Here is a 21,859-nt window from a genome sequence, read left to right as displayed (position 1 = left end):
ATGTCTATAGTCTAAATTTAGTCTGTATTCAGTTCCTAACTACTGTGTCTCTTTACTCTCAGTTATGGTGCTCTTAAACACAGAAACATGCACACACAGAGAACTAACATTAAAATGGGGAGAGGTACTGAGTTGTGCCCACTTCAGGGAGCAGCTGACAAAACTTCCACATCAATTCCTTGTTTCTGGGACACTGTCCCTATTCCCTGATACAGACACCTTTTAACTTCTTTTCCTCCCTTCCATGCAATAAACATTTATTCTTGCTATACAGATAGTGACAATAATAATCTTCTGTGTGAGCTGACTTAATGGCCTTGCCCACAAGATGTGCTCTGGTCACATCCTTAACTAGGAGTGAGCGAAAGGTCACTCTGCCTCGGCATTTAAGTGCAAACAGAGGAGTGAGAAGGCTGTAGGCTGTACAGCCTTCTCAGTGACAGCATCAGGAAACTATTGCAATGCAAACTGAGCGTAGCAAAATGCTCTGAAGCTCGTGGCTGGCTGACCTACCTTCTCATCAGCTGCCAGATTAAGGCCAGAGTGAGCGTACGGTTTCCTTCATTCAGATCTTGCCCAGCAATGCCAACAAGGGAAAATTTGGCTTGATTCTTTCCCAGCTCCACTGCATAGTTGCAGTTTTCAAGCTGTTAATGGCAAGGTCAATTGGTGCGGTTCCAAAATATAAGGAAAAAAAGAAAGACGACAAGACACTGTTACTTTAAATTCTTTGGATCACTCAGCCCAGATCCTCCTGGGCAAACAGGAACTTTGGGGCTCTGTGATAATACAGCTGATTGACTACCAGCAGGCAGATCCATCCCAAAAATACCATGGTAAACAGTTAACATAGAAGAAAATGCTATACTTCATTATCAGGGCCTGAAAAGAAGATTACCCCGGAAAATAAAATACATGGCTCAGGGGTACCTCCAGCATCACGGCATTGCACTGAGACAAAGGATTAGTGTCCCAGCCAATATTTTAGATTGGTTGATCGCTCTGGTCTAGCTGGATGCAATTACTCATCCAGATAGCTGGGAGAAAGCTTTGTATTTAGCAGCAACTGTGTGATCGGTTCTTGATGCATCTGATCAAGAATGCTTATCATCACTGTCTTCATTTGATGTGGAGGGCAGTGATCCAGACAGCTGCAATTAAGCTGGTGCCATGCATCTCACGGTCCAGATGCATTATAATCAGCGCCTAAAGCAGTAGCAAAAGGGATCTGCAAATACAGTTTTTAGATCCTGATACAAGAGTTGTCAAGTCTTTTTACTTGACAAATGTTTTTCACCTGTCAAGAGAGCAAGTGAGTCTAATGTATATTTCTTTTTCAGGATGAAAAATTATCCACTGACTAAGCAAAAAAATCATTTAAGGTGCTGTTCTTGGGACTGGAGAGCAATATGAGTACCCACATTGCTGTTTGAAATGATACAGGCATTCACTGAGGATAAGGCATCACTGCTGGAGCTATTCCAGCTTTTTGTACCTTCTTCATGTTGCCACCCAGTTTAGGATACGGTGGTTTGTTCACCCTGTTCCAGTCTACTGGCACTTTGATCTTTTCATAGAGTTGGAAGATAACCAAGGCATCTGACAGGTCACTGAAAACAATAAAAAGGATATAGCGTTGTCCAAAGAACAGAGGAAAGAGATACAACTCAACTGTTAGCAGAGGTAAACTTAGTTTCTTGGGAAACACAAAGCAGCATATATTGTTATAGGGCCCAAAAGTTTTTATGTTCTTGCAAGCAACTTGCTGACTCTATTTGTCATCTGAAGGAAGTGTAATACCTCATCTTACCTATACAAATGATTTACACGTGGATTAACGCCAAGGGAGTTCATCCAGTTCCTGAATGTCCTTTCTTCCCTTGTCTCACCTAAAACAACAGACACATCAATCAAAGGTCTGCAGAACACAACACTTCAGTAATGTGTTTTGAGAAGAAACCCTGACTCTCAATTTACAGCACACTGAACCATGAACAGAAGGAGAGACATGGGTTGACATGGGAAATAAGAAAGTAATGGTGCACCATGCGATATTTGCATTTTCCTGACCTTCAATGGAGCTCCAGTCGATGTCCTGGTTCTCTGGCTTATGCAGGGCAGGGTATTTGTTGAACAAGTTGGCAATGAAGGCCAGATTGAGCTTGGGGTTGCCCCGGACGACGTCGGTGGCGGTGACGAACTGGCGGCAGCCGAGGCGCTCAGCCTGCTGCAGCATGCACTCGGCTCGCTGCACGTCATCCTTCTCCTGCCCGGCACAGAACGGGACATCAGCCCCACCCCGCCCTGGCACTGCACCCACACCCACTTGGGGTCTCCATGTGGGGATCTAGCTGCTAAAGCAGCTCCTTGATGGATTTATAGGTATTCCCTTTCCCACTTTTACTAATGGCAAGTTAGTAAAAACGGGCTTTGCCTACGATTCAACCATCCCACCATATTGCTTTTACAGCCATATTCCATATAAAATGTGATGGTTTGATGAAATTCACAGATAAATGTATTTAAATACACTTGTTGCATGCTAGTAGTTTATCAGCGTGATTAAATGGTTGCTGAAGTTTCAGAGTTAATATCTAACAAAAATCCAAACCCAAAATTTAATTCTTTGAAAGCTTTGATTTCTGAAATTCAAGCTCATGTTGCAATACGAGAAAGAATTTGCTGGTTCTGACATCCCAGTGCAGCCCTGTGTCGGCCAGCAATGCAAGTAACAGACAGAAAACATCGGCATTTACTCCAAATTTATCTTACCCTTAATCCTGACATATCAATAGTAATAGCTGGAATGCCTTCTTCATCTCCCTTGGGGGCGACTTGGTCCAGCAAATGGTAATAAGCTCTTGAGTCCTGTGACAGACAGAGAAATTAAAGGGAAGAAAAATTACATCTAAAGCTCAGCCTTTGCATGCCAGTGCTCCCCTGAACAATGTGCCTGCATGCTTCATTTTTATTACATCGATCATTGGGCTACATAATTAAATTAATTAAGCTGGAAGCACTTAGCAATTTCTACTTTATGCTGCGTTTGCCAGATCTATTTCTTCCCTGAGCCAATATATATGTGCTGCTGAACGCCCAACACAAGAGACAAAAATGCTGTGTGTTGCACTTAAAGAAAGGACAGCAACAACAAAAAGATACCAGAATTTACTTAATCGGAACATAAAATCAGAGGTAAGAAAATGCATACCTTTATAATGCTGTAGAAGTCAGGCTGCTGAGCATTTAATAAAAGAAAATGCAGAAGGAGAAAGCAGATGTTTAAAGTGGATTTCAAAGCAAGGCTGGAACAGTTGTGGAAGAGAAAGCACAGTTTTCAAGGACAAAAGTAAAAACTGACAACAGTATCAGCATTCTTCAGGCAAAAGGGCAGGAATGAGACAAGGATTTCACATGTTGTGTCTTTAATCTTTTGTGAAATACAATGCTGCTTCCATATGTGGAAAATATTAACTCACTTCAAAAATAGCTCAAAGAACTGAAAATAAAGCTACATGTTAATGTCTACGGACTTGACTAACTAACCCAACTGATGATCTTCAAAATATAAAGCAGACTACCTGAATTATTTTAAATATTTTACATGTGCATTACTATGCATCATATCTAGAAAGTGGTTATTTACAACAGAAGTGAGGTGGGGAGACAGGCTTAGCTAGAGAATGTCTGTAAACACTGAAATCTTGTTAATGTGTGCCTTATTTTCCAACTGTAAACACCAGAATTGCAATTTAGTTTTCAGTTGTAGATAGGATTTAATCAGTTGCACCATAGTCTTTTTGGCCAGCCCACAGAAAGATGGGAAAGACTCCATTCCCTTCCCATGGATATTCTCCAGTCACCTCCACCCAGTGAACCAAAAATCTGTTACAATAAAAATTTTACTGTTTAATGTGACTCTCTACCCCTCCTGTTGCCTTTCCTGGTGGTTTTTTTTCTGTATTTCAATTGATGCTTGTGCTTATGCTTCAGTCCCTAGTGAAGCCTATGACCAGGTACCTCTGGAGCCGGACTTTTCCCATGCTGTTCTGGGAGCAGGCAAGTCGGGTCGTGGCTGGTGAGGTTGGTGTTCTGGCCAGCCCCTGGCTTTCTCGTAAGCTAGCTCAGATACCCTTCCTTATACACCCCTTGCGTCTCTGGGATGCTAGCTGGGCCTCACACTGGGTTTTAGGGTCTGAAATTCATCAGCAGGCACCACTGAGGTTCAGATACATCTGTCTGGGAACAACAAAGGTCCTACAGAGAAAGCTCTGCTGAAATCTGCACCTACAAGCACATGAGGTCCCAAGTACATGAAATAATGCTACACAGACTCCAAACCCACCCTTGCAAGTGTCTCCCAGTCTAGCTGTAGTATTTTGAATAGTCCCACTGAATTAAAACTCGCAGAAAAGTGCATACAGGGCTATAGCAAAGGCTGGGACAGAGGAGCACAAAGCCCAGGTGAGGGAAAGATCAAGCCGAGGAATTGGAAATGCCCAATCATCTTTCTCTACATGTTTGAGTAAGGTCCAGGCTTTTCCAAACCAAAGTCAGGTCAAGAGTTATTTAAGGACATTTGGAAAGGAGGAGAGGCAAGGAACTGATAATAGTGTCCATATGCCCTGTCCAGAGCCAGCAGCCATTCCTTTCTCTGGCAATTCATGTGCTGGGGCTGGCAGTGATGACTGGGAGATCAGGAGGAAGAGAAGGAATATTACTGAGTGCAAAGGCAAACCCCAGTAAAAGCATTTTATGTACCCAGCTCCACGTGCTTGGATTGTTTCAGTGCACAATCCCTGTGTGGAGGACAGGAATTTGGGTGTAGAGCTGCTGTTTTGCTTTTGTTGGTCAGTAGTGCTCATACCTTGATGTCTGAGCTGAAATTGTTGACTTTGTTGCATCCTGCATTTTCCAGGTGATAGTTTGCCCATCTCAGCAGCAGGTCCTCTGGAGACAACTTCATCAGGTCCTCCAGGCTCTCTCCTTCTCTCAGAAGGGCAATCAAGGCTACGCAGGAAAAAAAAAATTAAAATAATGATGTGAATACTTTCTGAGGAAAATGTATAACTGTTTTCTCTCTTTTACATTTTCCTACCCTAGTTTCTAAGTGTGAGTGGCCAAAATGTTGCCAAAATTCAAGCTAGATTACCCTCTTTTGTTTAAAACCGTTATCCTTTTTGCTCTTGCAACAGGCCCTGCTAAAAAGTTTGTCATCATCTTTCTCATAAGTCCCTTTAGGTACGGGAAGGGTGCAATAAGGTCTCCCTGCAACCTTCTCTTCTCCAGGCTGAACAATCCCAGCTCTCTCAGCCTGTCTTCGTAGGAGTGCCCCAGAACTCTGAGCCTTTCTGTAGCCTTTCTCTGGACCCACTCCAAGAGCTCCAAGTCTTTCCTGTGCTGAGAAGTCCAGAGTTGGATGCAGTGATGCTGAGCACAGGGGCAAGCCTGGAATGAATATGAACACAGGCTTTCTGCAGCTTCAATGAAAGAAATCTCAGTGACCTTCACACTGAAGCTGGATTCACACAGGCATTCTGGAATATTTGCACATGACCTCATGGGCTTGTGGGCCAGTAGGGTTAACTCATCTGTCAGTTGAGGACATACCCTATTTATATAGAAAAATTGATTTTATGCTCATAAGAGGAGGAACAGGCAGGATGGGAGGACTGACCCTTGCAAATGCAGTGTGTTCAGTGATCTCTGGAGGATGAAAGGCTTTAGAACAAGTTTTGAAAAGAAGAACTAACATGGAGACTAATTATTAATGTGGTAAAAAGGGAGAGGGTGTTGCACTGCTCTGATCTTCTTCCAATTCTTTTGTCAATCCTTGAAAGAATTATGGATTGGCTACATAAAGGAAACAGTGGACACATACCATAACTGGAGTTACATAGATAATTTGATATAGGGTGCAATGGGGTTAAACTTCACCAGAGGGGGATAACAGAAGCATTTTTAAATATTTTAAAGTAGACAGAGGATTTTATGAAGGGAACAGTGTTAACACTGAGAGAAGGCTGGAAGAAGCATTCTTGTGGAGTTGATCATGGATTGATTTTTGGATTAATGTTTACTCCTTTTTTTTGCATCAATTATCTTGGCACAAATACTTGTAATGTGCTAAAAATGTGAAGATGATATTCACTAGGTGGCATAGTCAATACAGAGGATGATCAGGAAATCAGACAGAATGAACTAGATGACAGTAATAAAAACGGAATGCAATTTAATAGTGCCATGTTTGAAGATGCTCACTGGGGAGTTAATATGAATAACTGCTATTAGCTAAAAGCTTACACCAACCAAGGAGGAGAACTTGAGTGTATTAGGTGTCTTCTAAGCTACTCTGAGCCACCATTTGATATGACCAGGGGAAAATCCAACATGATATTAAGTGCATTCCAGGTAATTCCCTCTCATAGAAGTTGGGATGTATGACTGCATTTGGTATCACATGCTTATGAAAGTTCATTGGAAATACAGGGTCCCATGTTCAACAAAGGGAAATTTTACCTGAAACAGCTGCAGAGAAGGGCTATGAGGGAAAGAGAGAACCTGAAAAGAAATCAGAATTTTCTTGGCTTGTCTAGTCTTAGATGAAGTCTTAGATGAGAAGTGAAGGAATAAATACCAGAAGGGAAAAAAATAGCAAATAAGCAGGGCAAGGCTACCTACAAAGCAATGGGAATTGGGGGCTCTGGCAACAAAAGGGATAGAAATGTGACAGGAGTGAAGCAACATCTGCACAGAAACTGGAGGAAAGAAGTGTCACTGTTGGGTGAGGGACTATCCAGAGGCAAGGGGAACAAAGCAGCAAGATGAGGTGCTGTATGGACTGCATGTACACCCACAGCCTTCATGCTGAAGCTACTTCATGGAGAATTTTGGCATTGGTGAGACACATCTGGAATGCTGTGTCCAGTTTCTGGCTCCCCAATACAGGAGAGACATTGACAAACTGAAGAGAGTTTAATGGAAGGACAAGAAAATGTTTGGATAGGAGTTTGTGACATAAGAGAAGAGCATGATAAAACTGGGTTTGTTTAGCCTGAAGAGAAGTTGGAGAGGGGAGCAAGTATTGTCTTCAACCATTTTAGAGGGGCCAGATCTGCAATTCTCCAGTATGCACCGCAAAAGGATGAGGAGCTGTGGACACAAGGTGCCAGAAAGGAAATTCCAGCTAGACATAAGAAAAAAAATTCAGAGTAAGAGTGGTTGGGCTCTGGAACAGGCTGCCCAGAAAACACTGGAAAAGGCTCTGAGCAACCTCATCTGACCTTAAGATGTTGTACTGCTGAAAGCAGGTAGCTGCATGGCAGAGTCAGAGCTCCAGGGTCTAAAATTATTCTGTGATTCTATAATTATGATTTCACAAAGAGCGAGCAGATGTTTGGCAATCAAGAGCAAGAAAGAGCCACACTTCCTGAATGTAGATTTCCTTATCCCAGATTTAGTGCTAAAACACCAATATACTTGGAGGTAGACCACCATTCCTGACCCAATGGGCATGAAAAGGCTCTGAACACACAAGTCTACAGAAAGCCTTGGACTTTTGAATGCTGCAGCTTGTGAAAAGCAAGGAAAGTTAGACCAGCCAAGAGAACAGACAACAAATTCTTGAAGAAAAAAATTAAAAACAAGATTTTTTTTTTTCTTTAAAGAGCTTTATCCTAAAGACTGTGCAGTGATAACAGTGGAGCACTGAAAGGAAGAGCCATACGTACCTTCATTCCTGCTGATCTCTATGTCAGCAAAGAGTCCAATTTTGATGACTTGCCATAAAAGACCCAGAACCAGGTAAGGTTTCCCTTCTTTTAAGTCTTCAGCTCCAATGTTAACAACATGGCACCCAATGGCTGAAGCAGAGTTCAGGGCCAGGTTCAGATTTTCCTAGGGAAAGATGAGAACTTTTGAGTGATGCAGAACTTGAGAGCTGAGGCTACAGGAAGGGGGCATAGCCAAAACAAGTGAAATCTGCAGGCAGCTTCACTGTGAATGCATTTACGTACACAGAACTATGTCTTTCCTGAGGCAGTGCTCCAGGTGGGGTCTCACCAGAGTGGAGTAAAGGGACAGAACCACCTCCCTTGGCCTGCTGGCCACAGTTCTTTTGATGCAGCCCAGGATACATGTCTGGCCACAGGGAGCAGGGGAATGCAGACTCTCCTCGAGATTACAGGTAGATTCTGGGTCTCAACACAAAGACAGAAAGGACGTCTTTTTGGCAGAGGTGGCAAATGTCATGTCACAAGGCACTGGAGCCCAGAGCATACATCTACATTCACAGTGATGTCCTGGCTCAATCCTGGTTACCAAAGCCAGGCTCTCCCTAGAGCTAATGCTCAAGCTCATGCTCAAGTACAGATGTAGCTTTGGCATGGGGCAAACTCTCCTCTGCTCAGTCCTGCACACATGGAGGGAGAAAAGAGCTACAACCCAACCAACTGGTAGATATTCCACGTTTGGCTCTCCCTAAGCACTCTGCAAAAGCCCTGACACCTAAGATACAAGTAAGTTGCTAGCTGGTAGTGTTTACAAGGAGCACACTGTCCCAGGAATCAGTATGAATAAACGTGATGAGTTTTTAGCCTTGCAGTTCAGCCAAGGTTGGAATTGGTAAAATCTGGATATTTTCTTTTTGAACTTTGGAGTATGGACTCCTGGTCTGGGAGTGTGCAGAGGAAGCTGAGGGATTCAGTGATTCACTGTGACAGGCATAAACCAAGTGGTATTTCATGAACATTATGTTCCTTTGCCGTTTCCTGACCATTTAAAATAAAGGGAATAAGAAAATCTGATCCTCAGGTCTACACTATGCAAAAAGGTGGCATGGTTAACAGAGGACAAGTAAAGTAGGCAAAGAAGCCTGGAAAATACGATTTATCACACAGATTTGCAATTTTGCACATGAATTTCAGCACTGCTGGCATGACAGGGAGATCTGATTAGATACAAAATGCAGAGAGAGACACAGTGTAAATTCACATAAGCTAGAAAAATTGCACCATTTCAAATTAATTACCTTTTCTCCAGCAGACAGCTGAAAAAGGGTTAAGTTAAAGTGGAAGCTATATTGATCAAATCATGTCTATGTGTGGCAGGGATTGATCTGAGCTGCATCATTAAGTTATGCTGCTGACCAAAACGATTAGAACTGAAAAATGTGGTATACAGCATAAAAATCCAATTTAATGGCTTCTGAGCTCACTTGAGTCTGGCTAATGTTCCATCAAATCAGAGTAGCTGAGGGCTAAACTGGGTTAGGTTCATATCTATTCCATATATCTATTTATATTCTGTACCAGATACATAGATGTTGTTCATATAAAAATATCTCTCTACATACTGCTGTGTGAGAAACACAATAAACTTTAAGTAGGTGAAAATTAATACCCTTTTTGTCAATTTTTTAAATCATATGCATGTGCATGTGATAGAAATAAAGGAGGGATTCAGTATTCAAGGTGAAATACTGTCTTGTAAAAGGCAGGCAAAGGCTGTAGTCCCATTTCAGGCCTTTTGCACTCCATGGTACTTGCCAGGGTCAGAGTCAGTATTTTGGTGAGGACATCAGACTACAACAACATCAGTTGTGCGTTCAAGCCCATTGTCATGCCTTAAAAGAGGGATTCAGCCTTCTGAGAGCCACTCCAACTATAACTGGTCACTGTATTATCTCTGTGCTCTTGCATTCATATGGCATCTACCACAAAAGTATCTAAAGTTCTGATCCGGTAAACATTACTCATTGTGTTTGGTTAGTCAGGTTGCTCATATATTTGGAAAGAAATATAAATATAAGTCTTCGTGTTTTTATGACATGGACCTGAGCATCACACTGTGCCACAGAAAACTTTGTCTGATTGTGTTGGGCAGAACCAGCCTTTCCTCTAAGTGATTACACAAAAGCATCCTAAGGGGAAAAGCAAAGAATTTTGCTGTGTTTTAGTACCTGTATTGTGAAGGGTGTGAGTTTCTTTTTGTTGATTGTTCTCTCATCAATGGTATCTGGCACTGAAAAGTTGATCATCTTACTGGAAATAAAAGAAAAAAAAAAACAAGAAATACACTAAGCTACATATGCACAAAATACAGGTATAGCTTTTGTCTCTACATTGAAGAGCAAGTCTAAGAGCTGGAGAGTTGCTTAATGAATACAGATAATCACCCTCTGCTTCTACATATACACACAGAGGCACACACCCAATATTTGAGCAATTATTTTGGGCTACATACAGACTGTACTGTAGGTGTGAGGCCGAGAATGCCACAAGGTGAAGTTGTGTGAAAAGTTTACTGAGCAGCTAATGTCTGTGGAAGCACTCACTATTTTGTGCCACTTTGTGTGAAACACCAAAAGTCCTTGGCCAAAAATAAAACCAAGCAGCTCCTCAAATTTCACTGACTTCATCTAATTGTAAGCGTCTAGAGGCAAGGAAAAATTCTCATTAAACGTGAAATACGCTTTATATTTTTTAAGATAAAAGAAGCAAAAAACCCTAGTATTATTAAGGCCCTGAGTCTGCAAAAGCTCCTGAGCTTAATGTAAATTCAGCAGCTTCTGTTTAAACAGAAATGTGAGTTTTTGCAGACTCATGGTTCCCATTTGTGAGAAAGAAAGGTATTATTTACCAAAGCACTATGCCATCACCGACCGCCTGGAAGAGGTCATCTGTTTCCGGATTCATCGGCACCACGTGCTTGCAGTCAGGGTCCTTCTCAAGGGCTTTGTTAATCCAGTTGACAAAGGCATATTTTTCTTCCTCTGTGGACCCAATGTCAAATCCATCAGTTTGCTGTGCAGTACCTCTACCACCATTTTACTTACAAAGGCAGAACTCCTGGGGGAGCCTTTCCCACCAGTGTGACTGATCAACAAAACCCTACATGGAAGAGGCTCTCAGGAGACAAGCAAATGAGCTCAGGACAGCAATGGGCTTGAGCTGGTTAATACTCCTTCAGTACTCCTTCCCACTCACTGGGGTTGCCTGCGTCATGAGGGCAGGCAAATTGCAGAGACTGGTAACGAAGTTCATGTGATTCACATGTATGGTGCAGATGCTAAGCTCTGCAAGTAGTTTGTGCTTTCACCATAATTTGAAAGCATTGCTGTACCACCCTGCTAAATAGAAATCCCACATAACTTCAAATAATTCTGTATTGTACATTACACCCTCTTCATGTGGAATATCTAGAAAAGCCTGGCCAGGACTCTGACAAAGAGCATTCAGAGGGTAATGGGCAACTGTTGCCTGCAGTTCAACAGGGCTGTAGCATAGCTATCCTGTAGCAGCAGCAGCTCACACAGGCTCCAGTAGCTCAGAGGAGGTGCCCTCTGGGACGAAGGTGGATGAAGTGCTTGAAAGCATCCTCTGTTCTCCCTTGCCAGAGAGAGTCATTGCCCTGCCCTTGCCCTTGGAGAAGACAGCCAAGGGTAAGACCTCCTCCCCATGGAACTGCTTCAGGGTGGGCTGTGCCCACAAGGCAACAAAAGCAACCAACTTTCACCTTGGAGAAACAGGCAGGGAGAAGAGCCCTGATGGGGTTGTGTTCTCCATGAGAAAAAGTCAGGAACCATCTGTTTGCAAGGGGAATTTACTGAATGAGTGCCTAGTAAAGTACAAGGAAATGGGCTATCAGCAGCGGGGAACCTGTGCCTTGCCTCCCTGGCAAGCAGTGGGCAGGTGTTTGTGCTGCTGCAGCCGTGGCTCACTTGCTGCTATCAGTGTGGGACAGCTGCACCTACCTGAGTACGAGTGTTGGGTGCCAGCACTGGACTGCTCCGATGTCCCCCCGATAGCACAGATCCCCTCCTTCTTGTTGATTTGCTTTCGGAATGACTTAGCAACATCATCGCTCTTCAGGTCTTGGAAAATCTTTCAAGCATGAGAGTGGATTTTAGAATTTTGGAGAATTAAACCAAGCTAAAACAGTGAGCTCTTGGGCCGGGAGACACATTCTCTCTGCTTCATAAAAAGGGCTTGACTATTTTCAGTGGGTTTCTGTGTACAATCAGTGTATCTGCTGAGGTACAACAGGACTATACTCAGCTTTTATGCTTTCAAAACAGGGAACAAAGATCAGCTAAGTAACAAAAATGTTACTTTGGAGCAGAGCAGTTTGGGTTTGAAGAAAGAGCAAATAGAAACCTACTTCTCCATCCTGAGGGAAATCCCACTATTTTACCATTTGCACTTGACTCAGTTCAGACCAGAAAAAGAAGAAGTTTTTTGATAAAAAAAATGCCCCATTAAGTTTTCTGTTTCAATCTGCTTAAACTTTTTGTAATCATCTAGCCAGAACGTCATCTTTTTGCAGCGTATAACTGAAAAACTATCTTGCTGCATCAACCAGACTGAAAGATATGACATCTATGCAGTAAGCAGCTGTATTCATATCACTTGTCCCAGTTAACTGCAGGATTTCTAGTTTGGTTACCTTCTGCTTTCAACTTTTCCAGTGAGGTGATTCATTGGATTAATGTGGTGCCCAAGAGACCCTGTGCTTGTGCCTCTGCTGTGCCCTGGGGATCACCTTGAGTGACTGAAATAAATAACATCTTACTTACTGAAATAAATTCATCAAAACTGATCCTGCCATTCCCCGTGGTTGTCAGACTCTGAATGAGCTCTCTGGCTTTATATCCTGGGAGAGGGAGATTGGCAGCCTTCAACACTTCTGTTAAATCATTGGCATCGATGAAGCCATTCCCGCTGATATCTGCAAAGATTAAAGCAAACTTTTACATTCTACATCAGCCCAATGACATTTTCTGCACATAAAGGCTGTTTTTATTTTACCCAAGCAAAGGTACATTATACACAAAGATTTGTTGTCTTGAAATCTGGTGTTTTAAATTGCTTTGGTGTTATTTACACCCAAGAAAAAATTACAATCACCTTTTAACAAACACTCATAGTGATGAATTTATATTTTTAGACATATAAATTTTAGACCTTAACAAAGCTAGGTTTAAATGGATATAATTGCCATTTCAAGGTTTACACACTGACAAATGTGATCTATAGAGGAAGCATCCTGTCTACAGAACAGCTAAAGGAAAATAAAGTTGACACAATACACGTGCACTTATCCAGAGACATAATTTGTGATTTTGGCCTGTTTTCTGCATCTAGTAACATCAGAAATAGGCTGGAACTGCATACAGTCATCCTCAAAATAAAAACTTCTGTGTTCCTCTGAGATGGTGCTAACATGAATAGTCCTGCTGAGCTTCCTGCAAGATCCAGGGTAGTATTTGATGAGAAGATCACCAATACAGGTTCATAGTCCTTTATTCTCCACTTAAGGAAAAACTCCACAAATAGAAAAGAAAACTGAATTTATCACACGGAGAGCTTCTGTTAAAACACTATGGTTATGACATAGATAAATGTATATATAGTTATATATGGTTATTTACATTTGGCTTCTAAGTGTCTGTATCTTTCTTTTTCTGCAGGCTCCTTTTCCCCATCCTGGAGGCTGAGGTGATTTCAAAGCAGTGTGTGCTGATTTCCTGCACAGTAAGTTGCAATTTGAATCACTTGTTGCATGCTGCAAAAAAGGCACTCAGCTCTCAGCATCACTAGCACAGATTCATACAGATTGCAAAGAGCATCCTATCCATTTCACCAGGTCATACAACAAAAGGATCTGGACTTGGAGAGGGAAATGTCTGGGGGAGGAATGAGAACTTCCTTCCAGCATTTGGGGAAGCAACCAGACCTAGTGGAAGGAGTCCCTCCCCATGGTAGTGGGGCAAGATCTAGATCGTCTTTAAGGTCCCTTCCAAGCCAAACCATGCTAACATGCTCTGATTTGCCTTGTCAGTGCGTTGGGTGTACAGGACACTCAGAGAGACCAGATTTTTAAGATTGCCAGCCTAGAATACTGTGTGATCAGAAATCCAACAACCATCACCTGAATCAGCAAGGACAACTGATTCGTGCATAATCCAGAGAGGCCGATAGATCTGCTGACAGAAGTTAAGTGAGCTGTGAGAAGCACAAAGACCTTTTCTTAGAATTTGGGTAGACAGTGATGGGTCTGTGTGACTTTAAAGGAGACAAATCAGATTAGATGTTTAAAGGTTTGGAAAGAAAACAGACAGTAGGAATATGGGACTTGAAAGGTCACTGTGAAGGGATTACAAATTTTTTATCCATTTGCACATTTGTCCTCTCCACACTCTTCCTTCTCATAGGGAATACTCAATTTACATGAAAATAAAACCTTTATGCCTTCCAAATAATTTGTCATGAATAAACAATATTCTTGGGAAAACACTTGAGAATATTTCCAACAGAATTTGCTGTAAGCTTTTGAGGTTTTTTTGTAAACCCTGCTGGAGCCCCAACATCCCCCTCTCTAAGAGGCCAGTGCTCTGCAGTGAGCTGATGTGGTTTCGTCTGGAAGGCCTGCAGTGGCAGGAAAAGGTTTTTCTGTGGTTGCTGCAACACAACAGATCACTGCTGGAGCAAACTCCATCTCATCATGCCTGGTCAGTCAGAACATGAGAAAGAGCTTGCCACAGGTTCACACTTCAGCAGGGCCTTTCCTGTTGGCGGCACTCACCAACTTTGCTGAAAGCCTCGCGGAGCTCTGCCATCTCCTCCTCGGAGAAGTGCGCTGTCGACGCCATTTCTTAATTCTCTGAGTGGCAGGTCTGCAAGAAGAAGACACTTGTTTTCATTTGGTGCTTTTTGGGCTTGCAATTGTGAAGAAACAGAGAGGTTTTTACTTGGGTTTTCAAAGTCCTGGAGCAGCTCGCCATAGCTGAAAAGGCAGCTCCTCTCTGTATCCTGAAATCAAGTGAAGAGATGCAATTCTGTGTAGATGAGATGCAATTCTGTGTCCCTCCTGTCGTTTTGCCAGGCCCTGCTCAAAATTCCAACAGTTTTATTTACACTAATTTAACTGGAATTAAATCCTACCTCTGCTAACTCTTGTTTCTCATGGAGAAAACAGACTAAATTGTGCTGGTTCTTGTTATTCCCCCTTGGAAATGCAATTCACCAGCCATTTCTTCAGCAGTGCTGGCAGAGAAGCAGAAGCCCTGGGTGCTTCCCAGGGCTCTGGGCTGGAGCCAGAGCCCCAGGGGACATTTGCACCACTTACCTTTGGGTACCTAATGAGGAGGCTGCTCACCCTGATAAGGTGGAGGGATGGAGAGAAGCTCCTTCACAAGGTGTTCAGACCTTGTGAAGGTCTGGTTTCCCAAAAGTCAGCTACTTCTCTCCCTGGATATGTGGGGAGTTTAAGGATTTTCCTCCCAAGGTCTAAGTCAGTGCCTGAGGTTGGGTGGCTTTAGGAATGTGTGGCCAGAAAGAGTTTTCCTGTCTTTCCTCTCATCAAAGATACAAAACAGGAGGAAGGGTTAGACTTTCACTTTATAGGCACTTTTCTTAATAACCAGAAAGGGAAAGTTCACTTCCTTTTATCACATCATTAAACACACTGCCAGAAGATGTACATTATACCCATCTGCTTTTTCATGCACCTACTGTCCCTTGCATCTATTCATGAGGAAACTGTTCAGGAGAGAACCTATTATTCTATATTTGTAGAGAATGACTCTAGTGTCCTATGTCTCTTTAAGTATTAATTAACCAAATAACTATTTAAATAGAATAGAATGGAAACTCGAGTTGATCCTGGGAAGTGGTTGCTGTAGCTACAGTGTTCAAACGAGGAAAAAAAAAATCAGAAATATGCTGTTCCCAAACTAAAATTAACACATCATAATTTAAAAAACAAACAAAAAAATTGCTATAGCTCTCTGTAAAAACACAGAGTTATGTACAGCCTGTCTGGGCTTCAGATTCAATGCTCTCCTCAACTCATGCATTGATTCCTTGAGGCTGTGGAAACCACAGTGGACATGGCTTTGAAATAGCCCAAAAGCAATCTCATATGGTAATTTCTTGTCTACTGTCTCCCAGTACTATCATGCACCCTTTTTCTGCCTAAACACTGTGGTTTTAGGATGAGGACAGCAATAAAAGATCTGTTCATTCACTCCAAGCTTCATGAATAGAGAAATGCAGGAGAATCCATAAAGCCATTGCTCTTGCAGTTGGTTCTAACCATCATACTTTCAAGGATTACCTTTAAAAACCCCCATGATCCACCAGCTATGTGGGTTACATATATTAGGGTAAAATTAGATCCACAGTCTTCCCCCAGTCTGTCCTGGTATCTTTCCTGCCTCTGATTCCTCACTGCCACTTTTTTCTGTTGCCTGCTCCGTGTTTTTACAAACTGTGGGTTAACTAAGATGCACCTGGACACATGAAAATCTTACACTATCAGCCAGAAAATCCATATTCCACTGCAAGATCATTCATTCTAGTCCACTCACTTGATCAAGCAATATAACTTGCAACACAACTTTTAATAGCATGAAGACTGTTCTAGGCTTAAAAGGTAGGAAACACCACAGGTTGTTGCCTATAACATTACTTTTGCAAAGTAACATTGAGAAAAAAGTATCAACATAAAATGGCCCCTTCTTGATGGCATAAGAAGTTATGACCTCTGATATGTCACTAAGTAATCCGTTAAATACAGAGAATCCTATTAGTAGTACATATGTTTACATATGTACACATTTATACTAATAATTCATAATAGGATGAAGGGCTTTGCTGTAACGATCCCTTTTGACATCTCCTTTAGGTCAGTATTATCCACTCTGCTGTGAGGGTAACTACACTTAGCTGAGCAACCAGATGCATCTCAGGTGCACACCGAGAACGAGGACTGGTCCTCCATCACCTGAAGGGTGGCTGTCCTCAGGTGACAGAAGGATGGTCACTGCCTGCTCCAACACACAACTGAGTTTCTCCTACATTTTCACCCCCATAGCACCTCTTGATTTCAGCCTGTCAGTTCCAGTATCTAACACCACTGGGTGTTGCTGACTAATACCCCACTGTGGTTTCACAATGGTGAGACTCGGACAGGCACCCTCTGTCAGCCAGCCCTAATTAAAGAAAACCAGAATTTTTAGATTAAAGGCTTCAGAGTTATTCCCAACGAAAGATCACTGCTGTTTTTTAAGTTGTTCAAGTAGGGAAAACAAAGCATAAGTGCAGGAACCCGGAGTGCCGAGAATATTTCTCTGCCTGTTTTTAAGGGCTCTTACCCCCCTGAACAACACTGTTTTAGCCTCAAACCTTGGAAAAAATTACCAGTGATCAGACAGGAACTAGAAAATACAGTGGTGTGAATTAGGTGATAGACTACTATGTAAGATTGTCACAGGGTGAAAAATTTTAGAGGTTTTGGGCTTCTCTTTGCAGTAAATAGATAAGAGTGAAAAATACCAAAATGGAGGATTATTGTTGTTCTCTAAACCTCCTTCTCCTTCTTCTACTACTCCATGTTCTGCAGTAAAAGTAGTTTGGAATGATTGAATAGGGAATTCTGCAGTTCCTGGCTGTGTTACTGAATAATTGGTAGGAAAGTGAAAATAATGTACATTTTTAGTAACCATTGGTTAAATTATCTTTAAAAGGCTGTGTAAATCTTGATAATTAGAGACTTCTCTCCTGCTTTCTGTGCTCTGTGCTGTACCTGGGTCACACTAGTGGCTCTGTTCCTCTGATAAGACTTAATAAACAACTATCCAGCAGCACTGAAACTCAAGGAAAAGTCTCGGTTTATCTTTGAAACTCCTTGCAAGGACTTTTAGAAAATTCTCTCCCATCAGGAGAGACTTGATTTATGGCACAGTTCAGTGTCATAAGGAAATCAAGTGAGTAAAAGTCCAAAGCTTTAGCAACACACAGCAAAAAAGGAGAGAATCCCCTTCCAAAAAGCCACCTTTCAGTATATAAAATGCTTATTTTGCTTAGATCATTAAAAGGTAATATTTAGGCACACAGATGTGTACAATGCTTCTGGATAGTAGTGGGAGAGGTCAGGCCCAATATTTTCATCTGGTTTAACCTGCCAAGAGCAGAGCCATTTGCTTCTAGGGGTCAACCACTTTCAGCACTTCACTATCCCCAGTGCAAACTGAAAACACTTTGGGCATCCCATCAAGAGGGCATCCAACAATCCTGGGTGAATAGTCCAGTTACTGGTAACTCACAAGGCACTGTAAGCACACAGTGCACAGTTCTATTCCAAACTGTTTGCAAAATCAGTATGACCAGGCAGATGAAGAGGAAAAAACGCAGAGGATGATATAAGAGCAAAGGAGAATATGTGGATGAGCGATGATGATGAGCAGTGTGAACAAGTAGAAAGAGCTCCTTTGAAGGGAACATTTATTGAGGAGTCATCTGAGGGAGGAGCAAAGGGAAAATCAGCTGGTGAGAACCAGGCAATGGCTTTGAGCAAAGCGATGTATGGCCAGAAGCAAAGAGAAAAGCTGGGCACGGGAGAGGTTTGGCAGGACAGAGGGGAGCTTGGTATAGACTGAGTGCAAACAGCTTAGCTGTCAGCACAAAGGAGATACTGAAGATCAGGAGCAGCTGGGAGGAAGGACCTTGAATATGGTGTGATGGAAGATCAGTGAAAGAACTGAAGTGTCTTAGGGAGAATGAGGTCCATGCTTAGATGCTGAGACAGGATACTGAGGAGGGAGGGGAAGACAGCTCCCCGGGTCAGAGCAAGAAAGGCAGTGGAACTGCCAACAAGGTAATAAAGATTCAGAAGGAAGATAAAGCACTCCCTGAGACAGTCCGAGACTCAGATAGCTTCAGGACATCCAGATTACAACATTGCCTGGCAGTGACACTTCATTTTTGTTTGCTAAGCAGCATAAACCCACTATTGCAAAAGCAAAACATGAAATTGTGCAAGTACACTATTTTCTCCTCAGAAGACATCTGAGTTACAGGTTAGTGTAAAAAAGGGAAGAGGTTCTCACCTAAGCTGCTGAGAATTGAAGCAAACTGATATCAAAAGAGCCCCTAACAAAGCACTCCCTTCCCTGCCATCATTTCCAAACCAGTATGTTACAGCCGTGCCCTAAAGCCTCCTTTTATTTGACCTTATCCTCAGAAGAACCTATGACCACACTGATGTTTTAAGAAACCTAATAGCAAACTATTTTCAGACTGGAATATAAAGGAAGAACTAAAATAATCTTAAACCTGAACATTATTGCTAAATTGAAACACGGTGATATTGACGTTCTTTCATTCCTTTTCGATTTTGAAGCCATAGTCAGAGGAGCTGCCTTGTTATGCATTGCTTGGCGAAGTGTACACCCACCATGCAAGATAAATAATAAATGACAAAGCCATTAAAACCTCAAGGTTTCCAAGACTTTTATTAAATGGTTATCTTGTTTCATACTTTTCTTCACTGCTTCAGTGTTTAAGCTTTGTTGCAAGCAAGGCAATGAAAACCCTGAAGATGTGAAATGGAACTTTATAGATAGACATAAAGTTGTACCTTTCCCCAAAACAAAAAAGTAAATTTCATGGGACAACATTACCTTTCACAAACATATTTAGTCAGGAACAATTTAACTGTGATTTGGTGTCAAGAAAGCCAAAGAAACTACTAACATTTACTCACTTTCTACCATCAGGGCTTCGCTTTGTTAATGCACTAGTACTTTGCTAATAATGTAACTTGTCTAGTTGTTGGAGAGGGACATGGCACATGTTCCCTGGCAAATACAAATTTCCTGCTATCTTCTCTTCAAACTTTTTTTTTTCTGAAAGTGATGAAGTAAGAGGCACTCGCTGTTGCAAAACACAGCTGTTAAAGTTGCATGGGGCAGTGTGAGACTGTCCCCTTACACACACAAAACTCTGCCTTTTACTTTACCAGAGCTCATAGCTCTAGCTCCTTTTCTCTTTCCCATCTCACTCACAAATTCAGTTTCCAAAGTCCAGCTTTCTGTAAGGGTTGGGGAATACTTCCCCAGCTCTCGTCTGCATTAGACTTTCCCTCCCAGCTAACATCAAAGATGAACCCCCAGCAATCTTCCCCCAAGGGACAGCCTGCCCTGAATCATGCCACCAGCTGGCAGAATTAAGAGAAAGGGCCTTAGAATTGTGCAAAAACTCTTGTGATAGATCTGAAGCATCCTGAAGGCCAGAAAAATACAAGGGAAAACAAGAGTATCTCAGACATATTCAATCTTTGTCCTGCATTTATTGCACCTTTGCATACCTGCCCATTTCTGGTCACTCATCAGAATATCCCTGATAGGATATTCCTCCCCAGAAATACTTCCCTCTACCTTTCTCACAAAAGTCCATATATCCACATGCATATCTCTTCTAATAATTTGTCACAGCTGATTTCCTACAGTGTGGAAGGGCTGAGGAGGAGACAAGAGAAGAAGATTTTTGAGTTAAGTTATGATACTTTCCTTCCGGAGACAAGTTTTTGCCATTTTCAATGTCACTAAAGGGTGAGAAAAAGAGAAATTACACAGTAGATCTCATGTTGAAAGAAGAATCAATGCTACAAAACTACAGCAGTGTGGCCTAGAAGTTCCTCAGCTTGAAAGTTTCATCTTGAGCTCATCAGCAAAAACCTTCAACTAAAATGTAGCAGGCAAAGCCGTTGTTGACAATCAGCCAAACATGCTCTTTTGCATAATCCAGAAAAGTGTATCTCTCAATTAAACTTCACAGTCTCAGCTTATTTGCTACTATCATGCTTCTCTCTCATATATCTATTTTTAGCTGTTGTTTCTCTTACAGTTCTGATCAAAATAATGTGCTTATATCCCTGCACCAGCAGGGTGATCCATACTGCACCCACAGCAAAATAGGGTAGTAGCTTTAATACTAAATTCAAGTGAGCTGCCTGTGATTATTTGCAGTGGTAGCTCTGGGGTATCCAGCCTTCTTAGACAAACAAACAATCCCATCAATGTCCTTTATTCTTGTTTGGTGTCACAGCTTCCAGGCAGATTGAGTGGATATTTTTTTGTAACAGCTTTTTTTTTCTGCACAGGATGTAAGATAAAAACTAGAGTCCATATATCTCTTCCGTGCTGGTGAGCTACTCAGACAGCTACTCACCATGGCTGACAATGTCAGCAAACACAAACAGGTTTGGAACTGCATGCCAATTAGACACATTTTTTACACAACAACTTTGCAAATCATTTAAGAAGCACAAACTGCAACATTTTCAAACACATGAGGTAGTTTATTAAAAAAAGTTCATTTTCCATGTTGTGCACGTAAGGGTATGACACTCTCCCTACTGAAATAACAATAGATGAATAAGAGTATTTTTTTCATTTCATCAAAGATGCTGAGCGAAATTTTAAATCCCAAAGTAGCAGAAACTGACTTGGCTCTGTTAGCAATGGGTAACTTGGATCACAGTACCTTCAGTTTGGGTGGGATCTTGCTGTTTAAATCAGCATTCACAACAACGAGAGGAGTCTGTCTGGAGTTACGGCAAATACTTCCTCCCTGGTACATTATAAAGATTCATGATTTAGCCCACAATAAATGACAATCTTTGCCTCAAAGGCTTTTTAAAAGACTGGTGTCTGCAACAGCAAATCTCACCATGTATGCAGGCACTGGGATTATTAGGGTGTTGCACTTCACCTGTTTTTTTTCTTACACAATTTGAAAAAAAATCCAGCGAAAAGACATTTATCACTGTTCAGAAAGAATACAGGAATGCCCATGAGTTATTTTCTTAATGTTCCATTTTATAAAGGATCTTATTTGTCAATGTGATGCCTGAGTCCTAAATCAAATACTGGTCAATGGGGCTTAGGAAGAGAAAATCCACAGGGTCTGGAAAGAGATGGAGATCTCTTTCCAATATACCACTCAGTGGCAGGGAGGGCTAATCCTTCAAGGAAATTAAGACGTTGAAAAAGCAGAGCTCTGAACCTATAAATACT

The 21,859-nt window shown here is 41.9% G+C and overlaps 1 protein-coding gene across 3 annotated transcripts in view; it reads right to left on the bottom strand.

Moving 5' to 3' along the window:
- LCP1 (lymphocyte cytosolic protein 1) overlaps positions 1-21,859 on the bottom strand; it is a 49,575-nt gene that overhangs the window by 5,656 nt on the left and 22,060 nt on the right. For 2 of the 3 annotated variants that reach the window (XM_039567717.1, XM_010400455.3), the window contains exons 2-13: positions 14,584-14,674; positions 12,575-12,726; positions 11,753-11,882; positions 10,639-10,771; positions 9,959-10,040; positions 7,731-7,896; positions 4,868-5,010; positions 2,773-2,868; positions 2,071-2,266; positions 1,811-1,889; positions 1,496-1,610; positions 514-647 (exon numbers count right to left, since the gene is read on the bottom strand). In XM_039567717.1, the coding sequence (XP_039423651.1) occupies positions 514-647; positions 1,496-1,610; positions 1,811-1,889; positions 2,071-2,266; positions 2,773-2,868; positions 4,868-5,010; positions 7,731-7,896; positions 9,959-10,040; positions 10,639-10,771; positions 11,753-11,882; positions 12,575-12,726; positions 14,584-14,650 (1,493 nt within the window). In that variant the 5' untranslated portion in view covers positions 14,651-14,674. Of the gene's footprint in view, positions 1-513; positions 648-1,495; positions 1,611-1,810; positions 1,890-2,070; positions 2,267-2,772; positions 2,869-3,211; positions 3,239-4,867; positions 5,011-7,730; positions 7,897-9,958; positions 10,041-10,638; positions 10,772-11,752; positions 11,883-12,574; positions 12,727-14,583; positions 14,675-21,859 lie in introns of all 3 variants that reach the window. The other variant, XM_010400453.3, reaches the window with a different exon arrangement.

The sequence above is a fragment of the Corvus cornix genome, chromosome 1 (assembly GCF_000738735.6).
Source record: "Corvus cornix cornix isolate S_Up_H32 chromosome 1, ASM73873v5, whole genome shotgun sequence".
NCBI classification, from domain to species: Eukaryota; Metazoa; Chordata; class Aves; order Passeriformes; family Corvidae; genus Corvus; species Corvus cornix.
The sequence above is the reverse complement of the archived record's forward strand: the minus strand, read 5'-3'. Positions and strand labels throughout refer to the sequence as shown.